The 19,052-nt window shown below is 40.8% G+C and overlaps 1 protein-coding gene across 4 annotated transcripts in view; it reads right to left on the minus strand.

The window, feature by feature from the left end:
- Rictor (RPTOR independent companion of MTOR complex 2) overlaps nt 1–13,996 on the minus strand; it is a 103,514-nt gene extending 89,518 nt beyond the window's left edge. For all 4 annotated transcript variants that reach the window (XM_052743200.1, XM_052743198.1, XM_052743199.1 and 1 more), the window contains exons 1-2: nt 13,883–13,996; nt 13,638–13,685 (exon numbers count right to left, since the gene is read on the minus strand). In XM_052743200.1, the coding sequence (XP_052599160.1) occupies nt 13,638–13,685; nt 13,883–13,931 (97 nt within the window). In that variant the 5' untranslated portion in view covers nt 13,932–13,996. The remainder of the gene's footprint in view (nt 1–13,637; nt 13,686–13,882) is intronic.
- Nucleotides 13,997–19,052: the final 5,056 nt, after the last annotated feature.

The raw sequence follows: 19,052 nt of genomic DNA on the forward strand, positions 1-19,052 counted from the left end.
GGCTCAGAGGTTAAGAGAACTGACTGCTCTTCCAGAGGTCCTGAGTTCAATTCCCAGCAATCACATGGTGGCTCACAACCATCTGTAATGAGATCTGGTACCCTCTTCTGGCCTGCAGTCATACATGCTGTATACATAATAAATAAATAAATCTTAAAAAAAAAAAAAGAAAGATGGTAAAAGGTTAAATGCATGAGATTTGGCATGAGAAACAATAAAGGTATTCAAATATCGTTCTTCTCTCAATACCAATGTGACCTTTTGAGCCAGTTATTCACTGCCTCATTTCCTCTGCAGTCACCTAAGTATACTAGGACATAATTCCTAGGCACGTATAAGACCAAACTAGTAATCCTCCCCTCAGTTCCCAATACATAACATGATTTGCTTCTGCTATTTCCTCTAATCACCAGCACTGTCTTGTACACTAAGCGATCAGAACAATGCCAATTAGAACATAACCAATATTCAGCAAATACTCAATGGCCAACTGGTCTGAGACAAGAGAAAAAGGGTAAGAGTCTCACTGAAATTGTAGAGTAGTTGAGCAGTTACAACTACTACTTTTTATGTATACATAAAACAAAGCCTTAATTCATTTACTTAATGGAAATAACTAAAGCTATTTACCAGAAATTACTTACTTAATTCTAGCTCATTTAATATGAAGTTTTATGAACAAAGAAATAAACTCTATGAACAGCCTATGCAATGGAAGGATTTCATAATGATGGATTGGCAAAATGTATTTTAAAGCAGACTCCTGATTTAAGATGGAAGATTAATAAAATGATTTATAAACATGTACCAGCTGAGTGTGGTAGCATATACCAATAATCCTAGCACCTGGGAGAAAGAGGCATAGGATCAGGAAAGAGTTCTATGCTGAGCATGGTAGCATAAACCAATAATCCTAGCACCTGAGAGGAGGCAAGAGAATCAAGAGTTCTACAAGAGACCTGGTCTCAATCAATCCATCTACCAACCAATATCTCTTAAGCGTGCTTAAAAATAAACATTAGATGTCAGGCATGGCACTGTATGTCTATAATTCCAGCTATTCAAGATACGGGAGAAGGAAGATTGTAAGTTCAAAGCCAGTTTGGGCAACATAGCAAAGGATATCTTGTCTCAAAAATAAGAATTTGAAAAAGAAATGGAGGACTGGAGAATGGCTCAGTAGGTAAGAACATGTACTGCTTATCCAGAGGACCTAAGTTCGAATCCTAACATCCACTTTCAGGTGGTTTACCTTTAACTCCAGGGAATCCAACACTTCTGATTTATGCACGTACCTGTGCTCACATGTACTCACACACACAAATTTAAAAATAATAAAAAAATTACAAAACAGATATGGTCTTTAGACAACCACCCCCCCCCCCCAGTGCTAGTAGATGCACACAGAAAACCTGAGACACCCAGAAAACCAGGGTGCACAATGCAGTCAGAAGTTTTCCTGTGTTCCACCCATCCCACAGCTGCTCAGACAAGTAAACACACAGAGGCTTATTTTACTTACAAACTGTATGGTCTAATGGCTCCGGCTTCTTGCTAGCTATCTCCTATAACTTAATCCATTTCTATTAATCTGTAAGTTGCCACATGGCCGTGGCTTACCGGTACTTTCACATCTTGCTTCTGCTGGCAGTGGCTGGTGTCTCTTCTTTCTCTCTTTTCTTCTTCCTGTCTATCTGCTTGTATTTCCTGCCTGCCTCTAAGCTGCCTTGCCAAAGGCCAATATAGCTTTATTTATCAACCAATCAGAGCAACACATATTCACAGTATACAGAAAGACATCCCACAGCAGCACAGTAATTTCAAATTCCTCTGTGATGTTTCCAAGCACGGGGGGGGGGGGGGAAGAAAGAAAGAAAGGGAAGGGGGTTCCTCTGTGGACCCGATGACATTCCAAAACACAGTCACCAATTTCACTCCAGAGGACTGAGAATGCCTAGATCCTGCACAGTACAATTTCTATAAGGAGTTGCACTGAAGAACTGCAGAAACCTGAACTCCACAGGGGAGGAACACTAACTACTACAGACACTGGTCTCTTTCCTTTGAAGAGTATCACGGGGAGCCTCTGCTTTACATGCATGACTTCCAGATTCCTCCTTTAAATAAAAAATAAAGATGGGGTGGGGGTGGCAGATAATAAAATTGTTCCTATTTTCTATTTTCTCTTTTCCCCCCTCTTTCTGTAGGTAATATATACCCTAACTTTAGTAGTAATTATAGGAATTCTATGGCATAAAATACTATGGCCTGTATCTAAAATCCAATTTGGCCTTCAACTTGTTATATAGTGAGGCTGGCTTTGAACTTTCCTTCCTGCTCTGCCTCCCAAGTGCTGGGATTGAAGAAATAATTCTGGCTTTGATTTGGTAGTAGCCAGAAGTGAAGCCCAAACTCTGCAAGTTGAAAATTCATTCTCATTTGTCTATGTGGACAAATAATGTTCTAGAATAGTATACAATAGCCCCTCTCTCTACCAAACACGGTACTGGATCAGATATATCAAGGTTACTGGGAGAAGTGTCTAAGCAAGTGTCATACTTTATTTTCCAAAAAGCAGATCTGACTACCTCGAAGCCATACTTGGTTACCTGTCTGGATCAAAGGAAAGGGCGCTGGGATGAGCTGAGACAAACACAATGACTTCATATCTAAGCAGGCAGGAATGATGTGAAGGACACAGCAAGGTGCAAAGGTCAAGGAGGAAGCCAGAGTAGACTACGAATAAGGTGAAGCTCCACCTGTGGAAATGACTGTTTACAAGTCTGGGTTGGCTTCTCCTCTCCTGTCATGGGATACCTCCTGCCCTGGTCACCACCCTCTGAGTCTTCTTTCCTCCAGTGATCTCCCAGCACAGTCAGTGACAAGTCCTCCCCTTCAAGTGTGAGGGTCTGCATGATGACAGCTTTCAGTGCCTGGGGGAAGGGGGAACTTCTGCAAAATCTATGCACGGTTTTTAACAAGCTGTTCTTCTAGTGGTATTCATATATTCATTGATCTTGTCTCATCAGAGCCCTGTATGAAGAGAAATGGCTTTTCTGTGAATTTTTCTCCCATACACTGACTGTCAATTATTCACAATGCTCTTCATGGGTATATAGTCACAGCTAGAAACTGAAGGTACTCAGAAGGAGTAATAGAACCCACATGTTTATTCAGAGATCCAAGGTTCAACTTCCATCTTGCCCAAGATTCATTTTTATGTGTTTGAGTGTTTTGTCTGCATGTATATACATGCACTGTGTGTATGTATGCCTGGTGCCTGCAACAAGCCAGAAAAGTGTCACATCCCTTGGAACTGGAGTTATAGATGGTTGTGAGCTGCTGTGTGGGTGTGAGGAACTAAGCCTGAGTCCTCTGCAAGAGCAGCCAGTGCTTTTAACCACTGAGCCACCTCTTCATCTTCCTTGTTTTGAAATTCCTTGTCGGTGTTTCACTTTTCAGATGTAAGTTCCCTCTTATCAGTTCGGAATGGTTTTAGCATTTAACCTACATATTATGACTAGATGGCATTATATAAGTAATGTATACCTTAGAAGACCGAGGAGAAATTAATATGTATGAACATGTGTCTACTATCAATAAAATATGCATGCTTTAAAAAAACGATGGGGGGGGGGGGTGTGCTGGTGTGATGTGTCCTTAATCCCAGCACTGTGGGAGGTAGAGGCAGACAGATCTTTGTGAATTCAAGGCCAGCCTGGTCTACAAAGTTGAGTTCCAGGGCAGCCAGGGCTACACAGAAAACACTGTTTCAGAAAAACAAAACAAACAAAAAGACTGGGCATGTAGCTCAGTAGTAGACTGCTTACCATGTACAAGGCCATGGGTTCAAGTCCCAATATCACAAAAACTAAATAAACTTTAGGTTCATAGATAAAACATACCTTAACCCCAATCCATACATTTCATGGAAATATATGATTTGTTTACAACATAAAGCTAGATGTGGTGGTGCCAACACTTAGGATACTGAGACAGAAGAAGTCTGTTTGAGGTTAGCTCCTATCTCAAAAAAGAAAAAAAGAAATTATGCTTTTTCTCTGTGGTACTTTTAAATATGAAAACAATTACTGATTCATGTGAAAAAATCCTCAATAATCAAACACAGAATTAAAAAAAAAAAAAACTATGAGAAGAAACAATAAAAGCAACTGTCAGTGTTTTTAACCCAGGCTCTCAATATATTTTTGTTGACTTCTAAAATCCAAAAGCTTTTTCTTTTTTCTAAGTAATTTCTCTCTTTTTGCCAGGGAGAAAACAAAGCTAAAACAGTTAACACCAAATTCTCCTATCAGAAAGGAAAATGGCAAAGGCGGGAATAAAATACATATAGTAACAACTATTTTAATGCTAATGTACTCTTAAATTTAATTCATCAAAAATAATTAAAATTGTATATAAGAATTCCATATACATATGAAACTTCTAAAGCATGAACACACCTGACTTCCTTTGTAGCAGCCTGTGTCATTTAAAAACACCCCCAGTAACAGTCTAGTAATAAAACCTCTGGCAAAGAGTGTATCAAACAGCTCCAGTATTCGGTCACTCCATCACCACCACATTAACCCAGTATGACAGGAGACAAATGGGACTTAAAAAGAACACAACCACCTCTTACAAGACGTATGGGAAACAGTACGTTTACAATATTCTGTTGTCCCCTGGCCACAAACAGAAACTACAACACAGCTCAATGCTGGAGCTCCTACCACCCACAATCTTTCCGGCACTGAAGTCTCTCTCCATACAACTCTCACTTTTTCTCTCCCCCTCCGCACTAGCAGGAGGCAGGTGGTGGGGATGGTACAATGTTAGGGAGTACATCAGAGGATCATTAGTGGGGGGAAAAAACAGGGCAATTACAAGTTTTAATACACTAGGGATGGACCGAGCACGGAAATAATTAGCACTACTATTTCAAGATGTGATTTTCTAGATCTCTGTAACTGCTGAAAAAAATATATACATGCCCACATTTAAAGCAGTTAAGTATCCCTTTCTCTGGCAAACTGCTCCTTTTTAAGTAACTAAGTTACTTGGCAATCTCTTTTGTTTACAGCTCCTGTGCCTCTTCACTCTCTATTCAGTATGAGAAACATATGAAACTGTACTGGATTCAGAGCAAGATGTCTAAAATCTCAGCAAGTGACAATCCAAGTCTTGTTTTGGTACCCTAATACAGCAGTACCCTAATTCACCAAATATTATTTACCATTCGATAGGGCTAAGCAGGGTCTCTGGAATTCACAATGAAACATTGCTATTTCAAGATAAATATCTCTTACATGTATTCATTTATCTATTTTGTGTGTTGGGAGTGTGTGTGCATGTGCATGCTACAGCACACTGTGGAGACCAAGGAACAAATTACTGGAATGAGTCCTCTCCTTTACTCATGTGAGTTCCAAAGATGGAACTCAGGCTTGTCAGCAAGTCAAGTGCTTTCATCCATTAAGCCATCTTGCCAGCCCTTCAGGATATTAATTTCAACTCATCTATCTCATTGGTAGGTCATATGCTTAAATTCTGAGAAGAGAAAATGGTCATTTCAGTGTAGAAAATAACAATAGCAATAGCTACCCTATGTTCGTCTCTCATTTCCAGGTTGCATCTCTTTAGAATTAAGTTTGCTAAACTTACAGAGCCCCCTGCACACTACCCTCTGTATTAACATATTAATGAAGAGGAAAGCCATATGCACTACACAGTAATGGGAGAAAAATCACTTATGACTGAGCTTGGAATGTGAGCAATTGCATACTCATCGTCACAAGTATGCAATTATTTCACAGTATGCTTCAAATCTCTCAGTCGAGTCCAGCATTACTTTCAAAGGCCAAACAAGCCTAAGCTTAAATATAATCAGTCTTCAACATTTAAAAAGGAAAATACTTGTCAGCAACCTCTCCCAATACTATCTTAAATAGTGAATGATTTGCCAGTATGATTTTACTTCTCAGCCAGTCATGGTGGCACAGGCCTTTAATCCCAGCACTCAGGAGGCAGAGACAGGTGGATTTCTGTGAGTTCAAGGCCAGCCTGGTCTACAAACTGAGTTCCAGGACAGCCAGGGCTGTTATATAGAGAAACCCTATCTTGAAAAAAAAAAATTAGTTCTCCAATTTGTTTTGATTTTAAAACTGCCTCAAGCCTGCTGTGGTGGCACAAGATGACAGCAAGAAAACCATTATACATCCAGTTTCTTCAGTATACTGGAGTAAAAATGGAAGACATTTAAGATGTCTTTCAAATACAAGTTAATTTGGGTTTATGAAGTCTTCTTAAAGCATCTGTTATTATAGCCACCTGGCTCCTGAAACGGGTACATTTAGGTATCAGCATATTCTCAATGTTATAGCAATGTCATCATTACTGGGTGCACGGCACAGTGCACGAGTCTAGGTAGACGACTCATAGGGACATGAAGAATGCACTCATGTTTAGATTCTTTGTTGACCTCATTATACTGAACATATGAATGTTATTTTTAGCTGGTACACATAATTATTGTACCGCTATAACTTTCAGGGGGCAATTCTGTTTAACCTGGCCACACTAACAAAAAAAGTACAACAATATCAAAACAATGGATGATCCAAAAAGCTTAACAGTTACCTTTCGATCATTCATGTACTAGTTACCTAATAAGCATTTTAACCTGTTTGCTTTTCTCCATTATTCTGAGAGTCATTTGCTTAGGAAATAAAAATTATGCTAAAAACCTACTAGAGGGAAAAAGAAGAACATGTAATCTTCCCAAACTACACATAAAAACAAATATTAGGAATATAGATTTCACACTCTCCTATTATCACTTTTCTAAGTGCAGGAAAAAGTAGACCGTAATTAGATGGGCATGCAATTCATTTACCTGCCCCACTGTTTTCACAGCCCTATTTTCTGGAGCTTGAGAGCTGGGAGGCAGGGGGCCAGTCACAGCAATGGGTCACTTGAATGTAACATACATATAAAGGACTATGAAACACCACCACTCCAACACGTATTCACTATGATGTATGGGAATATATCTCACCATGATTTTAACAAGGTTCTGAGTGCCTTCTTTTTAACCTTTCACCAGCTGGTGATTATCTGAGAATCACACAGATGGCAGGTGAAAGTGCTGTATGCAAAAAGTAGTATGCATCACAGAAGAAAGGTAACTGAAGCCCAGAGGTTAATCACCCTGCCCAAACCAGTCTCACATTTAGAGTAGATAGAACTAAGGTCCACAAACCCCACTTCAACACTATAGATTTCAGCCCCTTCACCTGAAAAATGCTCATAGATTATAACCTTCATTTTCACCCGCTGGCCTCTTCTTAAGGCTCCTATCCATGATATGCAGTCTTATCACATTGTCTTGGAATGCTCAAATCTTTAACTCTCCATTTAGGAGAAGGGGGAAACAGTTCAGCAGTAGTGAACATGCTTAGCATGTGTAAGCTCCTATACTTAATCCCAACGCATACTTTGTGTGTGTGTGCATATGTGTTTTGTGTGTCTCCATTCTCCCAACACCCTACACAAAAAATACTAAATTCAAAGTAACAACTACTAGACATCCACTCCAATATTTGGTATAGTACTTCTGGTGTCATCAATCACACGAAATTTAAAACCCTACTGAAGTCATAACTGTCCCCTGCAGAAAGACTTCTCTATTTTACAGCACTATCGATTTGGTTGCCCCACAGGATTGCAACTTCAAAGCATTATTTTACTCTGTTCTCTTTAATAATATAGCATTATATTACTTTTGCTCATTTCCTTCTCCATTCTTTCACTCAAAACATCACTTCCGGGGTTGGGAACAAATCAGTGATAGAGTTCTTGGCCAGCATGTGCAAGGTCCTTCAGTTCTATCCCTTAACCTGAAAGAATTAGGATTTTTATTGATCGAGTATTGGGAATGCATTCTTAGGTAAAGGAAACTGGATATATAAAATTACATGCCACACTTAAGGAACAGCATTCTTCTCTGACTCAAGCAAGTACTCTCAATTAGAGACATAGTTTACAAGGAGAAAAAGGAGGAATGGAGGGAGAGTCGGTGCTTTAGACCAGTAAACTAACCCTAATTTCCTATGAGAAGTGTTCTGTGCACGAAGGAGTGTGCCACACACTTGAGCTATGCAAACAGGAAGATAGACCTTGACTATTACAGCTGTAGTAGCACAGAAGAAAATACATAAATAAATTACAAAGGGCCTTGGATGCCAAGCTAAGGAATTTGGACTTTATTCTGGAAGCAAAAGTAAACCTCATTTTGCTGTTGTTTAATTTTAAATGAATGACAAAAATCAAATCTGCATTTATAAGAAAATGATTCTGGCTGTAGTACAGCAGGAAAGAAAAGGTAAAACCAGAAATAAAGTCTTTGTGTTACTCAACAGGGAACAGACTATCAAACAGATATTTCAAAGGCAACTTGAAGCAGTTTGTCAACAGCACTAAATGGATGAAGAGCTGGTCTATAGTTTGAACAAGAGAAGACACTGGTAGTTCCTCTAAGTCAAAGTAGACACACTTTCAGATGCAAAGCTTTACACATTCTAACTTTAAAAGGATTAGAGAGACAACACTCACTGGCCCTATGACACTGGCTGAAGTACATCTAAGTCTCATTGCTTTAGAACTTCAAAGTTTTATTCTTTGAATTAGGATGACATAGCAAACAGTTGGTGAAAAGTGAGATAGTTTAGTACCTGACACACTAGTAATACAGTAGTCATAGCAAAAGTAGACTGTAGAACTTCAAATGTCAGTGAGTTTTACTAGAGGCTGTTCACATATATGCATTTGCACTACAGGGAGAGAGCCAAGGTAATGAAGACACTGTGGAATGAAGATAAACTAATCCACCTAAAGTCTTCCGAAAAGTAACATTTCCAATCTTCTCTATCTTCAGCCTAGGCCCACACCCACTAGAGTAACCTACCCATATGAAGGGACAGCAAATGTTTGCTAAGCACGTGGAAACTGAGCTGACGGGAAGAAACAAAAGTAAAGGAAAATAGTTTCACACAGACTCCTGAAGGAAATCTTATGGAGAATATAGTCACTCCTGGAACGGAACAGATGCTGTGCAGTCTGACCCTAGTCAACAGTGAGTCTGAAGTGATGAGGGAATTAGGAGTTCAGGTCTGTTAATAAAGAAATCAAAGTAGCTAGCTGTGCTAGCACATGCCTGTAATCCCAGCACTGAGATCCACAGCAGGAGGACTACTCCAAGTTCAAAGCTAGCCTAGACCAGTACTAGTCAGTACCAAGCCAGCTAGGGATATACAGCAAGACTTCTCCAAAATGGGGGTGGGGGGTTGCTTAACAATTAAAAAGTCGGTTTTCAATGGGAGAAAGCAAATCAGTTGATTTCCTCACTCTCCTGTATCTTTGTTTCCATTTCTGTAGCTGAAGCCCTGATCTACTACTCCTTCACTTCTCTGATTCTATTAGGAGCCTTCTACACAGCTCTATCTACTGACTTTCCCTTTCCAAAAGTGTGGTTTATTCTCCAGACAGCCCACATTTCCTTCCACGTTGCCACCGTTTTTATGAGAAGTGTAGCCCTTTAGGAGGCGTCTCTGGTCACCAATCCACCAGATAATCACATTCTCCTCTGACTGCTGTTGCACTAATTCTGCTCCCTGCACAGTCTGTACTTACTGTTCCGTACCACAATCACTCCTTTATGTCAGCTCCACTAAACTCTTCAAAGGAACAACATCCTCCTCATTCCTACTCCTCCAGCATCTAATTCAGTTTCTGATACAGAATAGATTTCTGTCAATGTTTGTTTGTTTGGTTTAACTCAAGTGAGCAATTAAACAAATGAGTAACCTCCCAACTAAGGGAAATTAGAAAACAAAAAATGTTCAAATTCACACTATTTCAGATAGCCTTCCTGCTCTTCTGAATACTAAAAAGCAAGCTGGACCATCAATCATTCTTACTAACGGAAAAATAAAGGAATTCATTAGTTTAAAAAATGTAAAACTCAGTAGTTTTAACAAATTACAGTTTAATAATACTAATACAGAATTGTCTATTTTCTGGGAATAATTTTGAACACTACATTAACAGGGGCTTACTCTGAAAGAACACTGTGTCTTTTCAAGTCTGAGTCAGTACCAGAAGAGGATGCACTATTAAAAAAAGAAGAAAAAGAAAGAAAAGAAGAGAAAAGAAAAGAAAAGGGTTATGCTTGCTGTGGAAGTAGCTAAAGGAAGCATTTGGGTGTTTGCATTTGTTTAAAAAAATATATTTTGGTGTGAAATATAGGGAGTATTTAATGGTATCAGTAGCAAATTGGGGACTTTCACAAATTAAGTAGAGTAGGTTTCTGAACAAAACTGAAAGCAAGAATTACTAATATCTTTAAGATTTACTAAATGGGTTCCTAGATCAAAATGAATCCATCAACCATTTTTAATACAGGCATTCTGTCTGAGCAACAGCAGTAACACTAGTAGCCAAACCAAATTCTCCTGGACCTCAGGAGACTCAAATACAGCCAATCATTGTAACTAAAAACATTTCTAAGGTTCACAAAATACAATGTTATACCTAATCCTAAGTACAAACAAACTGTACTTTTGGTTAAACTTAGTTGGTAAGTTTTTTTTTTTTTTGAGGCAGTTCTCATGTAGCCCACCCAGGCTGGCCTCCAATTCACAATCCTGTCTCAACTTCCTAAATGCTGATACTACCATCATGACTACCTTGCTTGGCTGGAGATCTCTTCTGAAATGAAAAATACCTTTTTTTTTCAAAAACATATTATCATCGAATACTCCATTTCAGATCCACCCAATTAATAAAGCAGATTATCTCAAAAAGGAATTCTGTGATTCCTTGAATGAATTTGTAATAATCAAAACAATAATTTGGGGCTTGGGGAAACAGCTGTGTCAGAGAAGTGCTATCCCAAAGCATAAGGAATTCAATACCCAGAAACCATGTAAAAAAAAGTGCTCCTGAGAGGCAGCACCCTAGGCTGTCCTCCGGCTTCCACGCACATGCATACATGTGCCTCTGCACTTGCCCACATACATGCAAACACACAATCACTTGCCATGCTCTTTTAAAGTATGACTTACAGAATCCCAGCTTCACAATGCTGGGAAGGAACTAACACTAAACAGTACTCATAAACTACAAAACTTTATGCTGAGTAATTAAGAACCACCTTCATTTACCTTTCACATTCTTACTAACACTTTAAAGTTATTTTCTCTTTCCCAGTTGAAGAAACCAGGAGGGAAGCAAGGTCAAATAACTTGTCCCAAATCCCCCAACTACTGTTGCCCCGAGATTACGATCCAGAATTATTTGACTTTACAACAGCACTCTAACTATACATAGTTGTCTCCTCTAGGGATTACTATGACCATAACCTCTATGTACAATGAACATGGTTATCCACCTACACAACCAACGTCTCAGAACAAATGGAATGGGAGCAAACACTGCTGCAGCATGAAGCCAAACAAAAATTTGGTTGCTCAAACTTTATCTTTTTCCGAACTGTAATCCAATGAACAAGCAGCTGTCCCTCAGCTGCAACCCAGACTGTCTTACCAGTCTCAAATTATTACCAAAGTTTAATTCTTCATGAACTTTCTTCATGCGTGATCCACAAGCCCTGGAACAATGAAATGTTCATCAAAATAACCCTTTCTCTAGTCAATAGTTTCACCATACACTCAATCTAACTCCTTTTTGTAATCAGTTTGTCAACAAGCTGTGTATACTTATTTGGAACTCTAGTACATTTTATCTGGGCAAGTAAAACATTTTCTGAGCATTTTATATAATCTTAGAAAGTTTTATTATATAGATATATACTGAAGTCTCAGAGAATTGATTTTTAATAATACACTCCCAAATTTTGACACCAACCACAGAAGTAAATATGTAAAGGAGCTTAACAAAGTCAACATACTACAATTACAATTTATTTCTAACACCACATCCAAGCAGGTTTTTACTGTAGGTACTAGGCTCAAGTTTACCTAAGTACTCTTTTCACCCAATTGCTTAGATAGAAATTAAATCACTGACCTACTACATAGTTAGAAAAGTGCAATGCTAAATCGCAGGTCTGTATTATGATCCTCATTAGAACGCTTTCTGGAAAACCTACTTTGTATAAATTTTTCATGTCTACGTTATATTAAGTTTACAAATTTGCAAAAAATAAATGTCAAAAGTCTGATCTTTTTCTAAGCTGATTCTCAAACCTAGCCCCTGGAAAAAATGTTCCAAATCACTGAATTAATTAATTGCCATTTCCAGGACTTACACACCACTGCACTGTATCTTAGAAAAGTTTCTGCCTTGTTTACTCAAAACTTAACTTCCTGAACTATCAGAACCAAATACTAAATAGTAAATATGTACTCATGTAACTAAATCAAAAACTGGTCTTTCAGCCTACACAGGAGTTCTAACAATACAAAAAACTGAAACAAAACTAAGAATGAATTATGCCGTCAATACAGAGATGGATCTCCTAAACCTCACAATCACCAAATACTTGAGTTACAATACAAGGTAAAACAACAACAAACTCAGGTCTGTAGAACGTTTACGACTTTTTTTTTTAACTTCCTAAGGCGCTTCAGGGATCTCAAAAAGTGATTTTGTACAGCAGAACTACTTAGTTAACGCTCCAAACTACAGCGCTGCGGAATATGACCGTTGAAATCTGTAGACCAAATCCTGTTTATGGAGGAAGAGAAAAGAATCTTGCATGTAACTACTAATGCTTCAGCGAAATACGGTGGAACGAACACCAGTACGGTGGCCGGTGACCGAAGAAAGCGACGCCGATCGTCAGGCGGATACAGTTCTTAAAAATATAACCGGGGCTTGCCCTGCAGAGAAGGTGTAAACAAACCCATCGCCACTGCAGAAGGTACACAATGAACCTGCGGCAGAGTGAGGGGGCGGTCTCTCGCCAACTCCAGACCCAGCGGGCCCGGGGAAAGGGAAGCAAGCAGCAGGGATACACAGCATAAACCAGACACTTAGCAGTCCACAGCTGCTCTCCCATTTCGCCGCCGAGTTAGCAGAGCTCCGGGTCCCCCGGAGGACCGCGCGGCCCGGAGAAAAGCAGTCAGCAAGAACCCAGCCGGTCCAGCATCTGCTCCGGGGGCCGGGGAGGGCAGGATGTGGTCGCTCTTCCCTCAAACATCCTCCGGTAACCTAAATAACAACGTCTACCCCCCACCCCTACACCTCCCAGGCCGCCCCCGGGATTCGGGGGCCCGGGAGCGGTGAGAGGATCAAGAACGTTCCAGCGTCTTGGGGAGGGGTGTCCGGAGAGCCCCGGGTCTCCGGCTGCGCTCAGGTCCTGCCCCGCGCTCCAGCGCTCCCGCAGCCGCCCGAGGCCCGGAGGGGCTCAGCCCCGGGTGGGGGGGGGGGGAGGGAGAAAGCGGGCACGGGGCAGGGGGATGGACGCGGGCTCGGCCCCTCGCTGCCCCCGCGGGTCGCTTGCCTGCCGGCCGGCCCCCACCACCCCGACCCGCCCCCAGCCTCGGGCCCCGACCCGGGTCCCGGCCCCGCTCCCGTTCCCGTTCCCGCGCCTCCCCGGCGGCGCCCCGCGTTACCTCGGGTCAGATCCAGCGGGACGTTCTCCTCGCCGCTGTCATTCCGCCCTGTGCGAAACAGACACACACACACACACACACACAACCCCAGTTAGGAAGCATCGCAGGCCGCCGGCGGCCGGGACCCAGCTCGTCTCCCCCTCACCCCAGGCCCCGCGGGGCAGGCCCGAGCGCCACCGCAGCGGCGGCGGCGGCGGCGGCGGCCACCGAGAGCGCGGGGGCAGCGAGGGCGGCGGCGGGCTTACCTCGTATTCGGAGGTTCTTGAGAGAGCGGCCGCGGCCGATCGCCGCCATATTGACGGGTTTCAGTCACAACACCGGAAACCTCGCCCAATCGCGCGAGAACCCCTTCCCCTCCCCGCGCGCCGCTCCCGTCCCCGTCCACCCCCCCCCTTCCCTCCCTCCCCTCCCCGCGCCCGCCACCTCCGCCGCCCCCCCCCAACCCCACGCCGCGGCAGCGCCCCCGCCCCTCGGCACGGAGACTCGTCCGCGGGCGTGGACTCGGGGTGGGACGCGGCGGCGGCGGCAGCCCCGGGGGGGCGGGGGGGGAGGGAGGGGGGCGCGGAGATGGGCTGGACGCGCGAGCGCAGGCGTGGTGGGAGGCGCGTTTTCCCACGGGGGATTCCCATTGATGGAGTGGACCGGACTCCGCGCGCGCGGGCGGGCGGGCGCGCGGCGGTGGCGGGGATGCGGGCGGCTGGCCACCTGCTGAACCCTCCCCGCTGCACTTTCCCCGCGTGGCTGGCTCTAAAGCCCGTTTCCTAACTCATCGGCTAGAATTATTTTTATTTAAAATAAACAGGGGGTGGGGTGGGGTGGGGGCAAGCGCTGCGCACAGTTAGGAAGGTCGCTTTGATCCTTTCCCAGAACCGCGGTGGTGCTCCCAAGTGCACACGCGTACGTAACAAAGTTTTTTGGCCACCCACGCTTCGGACCGTGGAGCTAAGCGGCTCCGCGCTTGATCTTAGGCGAAGAGCCGCTCTCGGCCCGGAGGCTTTCCCGAGAGCAGGCGACAGGGTGGAGGAGGTTTACTTTCGGGCCGCCTGGGATCGGACGTGTAAGGAGTGCCGAAGCCGGCGTGCAGGGCGGTCGTCCCGGCGCGGGACCGTTCCCGGGCGGGCGCCAGCGCCAGGAGGCCCCGAAGAGGGTTTCCTTCCCGCCTGGAGCCCCGGGAGGAGGTTGGGCGCCCCGTCCTGGCTTTCTGTTACTCCCACATCACTGGCTAATGCAGACGTCGTCGTGGATAGGTTTTTTTTTGTTAATGCATACAAGTAACAATTATTAGTTGTACGGGTTTCTAGAAGCCGTTTGTTACATACTCATTTAGCCCCTAAACCAACTCTCTTAAACTAGCTTACTTAAATGAGGATGTTTTTGTCTCCTCGAATTCCTCATCTCTACTCTAGACTTAAAAGTTAGGTGAAAGTGGAGATCTTACCTTACCATTTTTTCTCTTGTACTACAAATGTCAAAACCAAAATATCTGTTGAAGGAGTAAACACCTTCGGTTCCTTCACTGTTATAATGTTCTAAATAAAAACAAAACAGACAAAAACATAATCCCTCCAAAAACACCAAGAAAAAGAAAAGAAATATTGGAGAAACTCCCCTTGTTCATAAGAGTGAATAATTGCAAGCAAAAGCCCAAAGGTGCAACTTATGCAAATGTATTTAAAATAACTATTGATCCAATGTACTAATCGTTTATGATATTAGTATTATATATTATAGTATTATAGCTATTACAAATTTCCTGTATTAATAAATGTTTGAAATACATATAAAATTAAAAGGATCCATTGTAATGTAGTTTTACATACATGTATGTAGAAAAAAAATACAAGGTGTGTATCTGAATGTGAACTGCTATTCCTCTCTCTCAATTGTGGGATCACACCTGCATTTTTTGTTCTTGCTTGGTCACCTACACCTTTTAAATGATAGTTGACCGAGGACAGTTGTTGAAGTACAAGTTTTTAAAAGAAAAATAAAAGAACATCAGGAAAATGAACTCAGATCGCTGCTTTCTTGGGGACTACCCCACGTCTGCACATTCCAGGTTCCTCAGTATGAGGTCTACATTCTGGTATCTGCTGCTGCACTTAGATTTAAGGATCTAACACAATTATAAGTGCTCTAAAGAAATATTTCCTGACACTATCAGTACAAGCTTTGATAACAGCAAACTTGCTTCCTTTTTTATAGCTTTCAAGTCTCAGTGGAAGCTATTTGCTCTATTTCCTGACTCAGACGACAACCACAAAGCTTGAGGTCTGGCCAGGACATTTAAAATTTTATCTTTCATCCCTTCCTGCATCACCATCACTAAAAACAAAAGAGTAGAAATCTGTCAAAGAAAATGCTACCAGATTTTCAAATGACCCTTTTAATGTTGTTGTTTATCCTCTCCTATTTTAAATTATTTCCTAACCTGTTTTAACTTCCTTTTCTTGTTCAGTATTTCCCAAAAGTAAGTACAACTGATCCATTTTAGTCGAGGAACTTCTGAACCTATTATCTTTGTAACTGTGTGTTCTCATTTGAAGACCAGTATTATTTCCTCTATCTCTTCAAGGAGGTGGAAAACACACACACACACACACACACACACACACACACACACACACACACACACACACACATCTTTCAATCTATCAATGAATGATACTGTTTGTTTCCTTTTACTACTTCAGCCATTTACATGAGTTATGTTCTTCACATTTGTTCTTAAAGTGGATAGCATTTCTGATAAAAAAAAAAAACAAAAAACAAAAACAAGGTCTTAATGTTTGCATTGGCACTCAACTAGGAATGAGGAATTTTTTGGTGAGTTACAACAAGGAATATATTATATATTAGTTTTGGTTTCTAAATATCAATTATAATTGACCCCAGAACACAGGCTACATTTTTTTAAGCTGATTGTTTTTTGTGATATTTGTTAAAAGTTTCCCTTGAAACTTGTTTTTTTCCCCTGTTTTCACCCACCCCAAAGACTTACTCATTTTGTTTACATCTTACTACTTCTGTAATTTTATTTTGATTCTGATCTAGTCACTGTGAATATGACTTCCTCTTCTTAGTTTTCATTTCCCAGTTAGGTTTCGTTTATTGTGTCAATGAATTTTTTTCTAATATTAGTCATTCATAAAAAATGTGACATGAGATGGAGTCCAAGACCACACCTCTAAATGACAGCTTACTTGAATTTGAAGATACCATGACTCCACTGAGAGTCACTGTCTGGGTTCAATTCTCTATCTTGTTGCACAGAGCTAATAATTCTAAAACTATGTTTTCTCACTCTGAGGCACAGTTACAGTGCTGAACAGAAACAAAAGTTTCCTTGCCAAACTCTTGGTTCCCTTATTCTAGCTGCTTGGCTACATAGGCCATTTGAAGATAAATTAAGCCGAAAACCACAAAGTTTGGTGAGACTGTTCCTTGGTAACTTCTCTTTGTTGTCAAGCCACACATTTACTATCTAGATAAAGACAATTAAAATGACAAACAGTGGAGTCTGTGAGACCAGTATTACCATCCTTCTCCAGGTGGCTTGTGGAGAGCAGTCTTGGATCACATCAAAACAGTTAGAGTTAAGGATGATTTACGCACTTGGAGAATTCCTTTACATTTTTACTCTGTCCAGAAATTATTTAAATTTTATTTTAAATAATTCTGTAAGGCATAAGGGCCCCCTACAGAAACAGTTTTAAATGGAGGATAAGCTTCTGTTGATGAAAGGGAAATAGATGTGCATTCATTACATCATCTAGAAGCATCTACACTGTGATTTCAATAGTGACTATGGGGGGCTGGAAAACTGAATGACTTTTTTTTTTGTTTTTCTTACTTTATGCTAAAACAATTTTTTTACTTAGATAATCTTTTGTAAGGAAAACTAGAGAAATTTTCTTGGCTATTTTAAAGTCAAATCACAAACTTTTGTTTATAATACTAATTTTTGGTTAGTACTAAACATACTGAAATTTTTTATCACTGTCAATAAAAAGAAAAGCATTCACACATGTATCCCAATATGTATATATTTACCTTTTATTAAATTAAAAATAAAATATAAAGTTAAAAAATAATTAAAATTTACTGCTTTACTAATAATAGAGATGGTAGCAATAGGACCATTTTATATTTCTTGTTGAACCTTGTGATACAGTGATTCAAAAGTCTGGTTTTAAAAATGGAATTTAATAAAAAATAAAACCTCACAACAATTAAAGCTAATGGTAGAAAACCATTCTATTGACTGAAGTTTTTAAATTCTAACCCTTATTTTCCAGTTTCATCAGAATTTATACCAAGATTTTCAAAAAGTAATTTCACTAATCAATGTCCATTTTCTTTGGTTTTGACTAGTTTCCCCAAGAAACTAGAAGAAAGAACATTTAGAAAATTTCAGCAAAAGATAACAACATGGTTTCAGAACAATTCATCTGAAATATTTACACAGAAAGGAAAATTCTATTTCCATCATTTGTAAGAGTGAAATATGTAAAACTATGTGACATGTTTCTATTTTAATCATTTTAGAAAAAAAAAACAGCACTGTGAAATATAAATGTTCTTGCCCTGACCCAAGTCTATTGAAAACAATAATGTGCTTAGTTATTGTTACCACATTTGTCCAGAAGGGAAAGTATAAATTTTAAAAATCAGATAGGTGGCATGCTTTTGGAAACCACTAGCCATCAAGGGGCAGAGGACTCCAAATGTTTGCATGGAACAAAATATTTTTATAGTCATTCCCCTTCTAATCTCAAACTGTGAAGAAATTAAACTGTGATGAGGGTCTTGTATCGGCAAAATGATCAGAGGTTAAACAGTCTCTATACTGTTGGAATCTCTTTTAAAATTTCATCTACAGGAGCTGCTTTATTGACATTCACAGAGCATTGCTCTTATGACGGAACCTGTGTGCTGATAAGGATACATGTTCTTTGATACTTTTTTACTTGGATGACACGGGGATTTGGGGAGGAATTACTTAGATAGTTTGGTACTAAAGAGAATTCTAGCTGATACCATAAGCTGGCATATTTCCAAGCAGCTATGCTTCTTGCCAACCGCACGGCCAAACTTCCATAATTGCTAGATATTCTCTGCCTTCCTTTACCAGTGGAGCTGCATTTCAGCTCACCAACAGATCTTTTGTTTCTGTGTTTGCTTCAGCAATTTTTTTTTTAAATTGTAGCAAGACATATCACTATCTTCCCTGAAGATAATGCGACTTTCTGTCGATGGCTAGAGAGAAATATTTCTTTTTGGAAAGCACTGAAGTCAATATTCTGCAACTTCTGACATCACTAAAAACATATAGATATTATGCTCATAATCTGCTGATTGTTAAAAATGTTTTTACTGATCAGCTAGCTTTGTAGTATCATTGGTTAGCATTTC

The sequence above is a fragment of the Peromyscus californicus genome, unplaced genomic scaffold (assembly GCF_007827085.1).
Source record: "Peromyscus californicus insignis strain IS unplaced genomic scaffold, ASM782708v3 Scaffold_18__1_contigs__length_77618521, whole genome shotgun sequence".
NCBI lineage: Eukaryota > Metazoa > Chordata > Mammalia > Rodentia > Cricetidae > Peromyscus > Peromyscus californicus.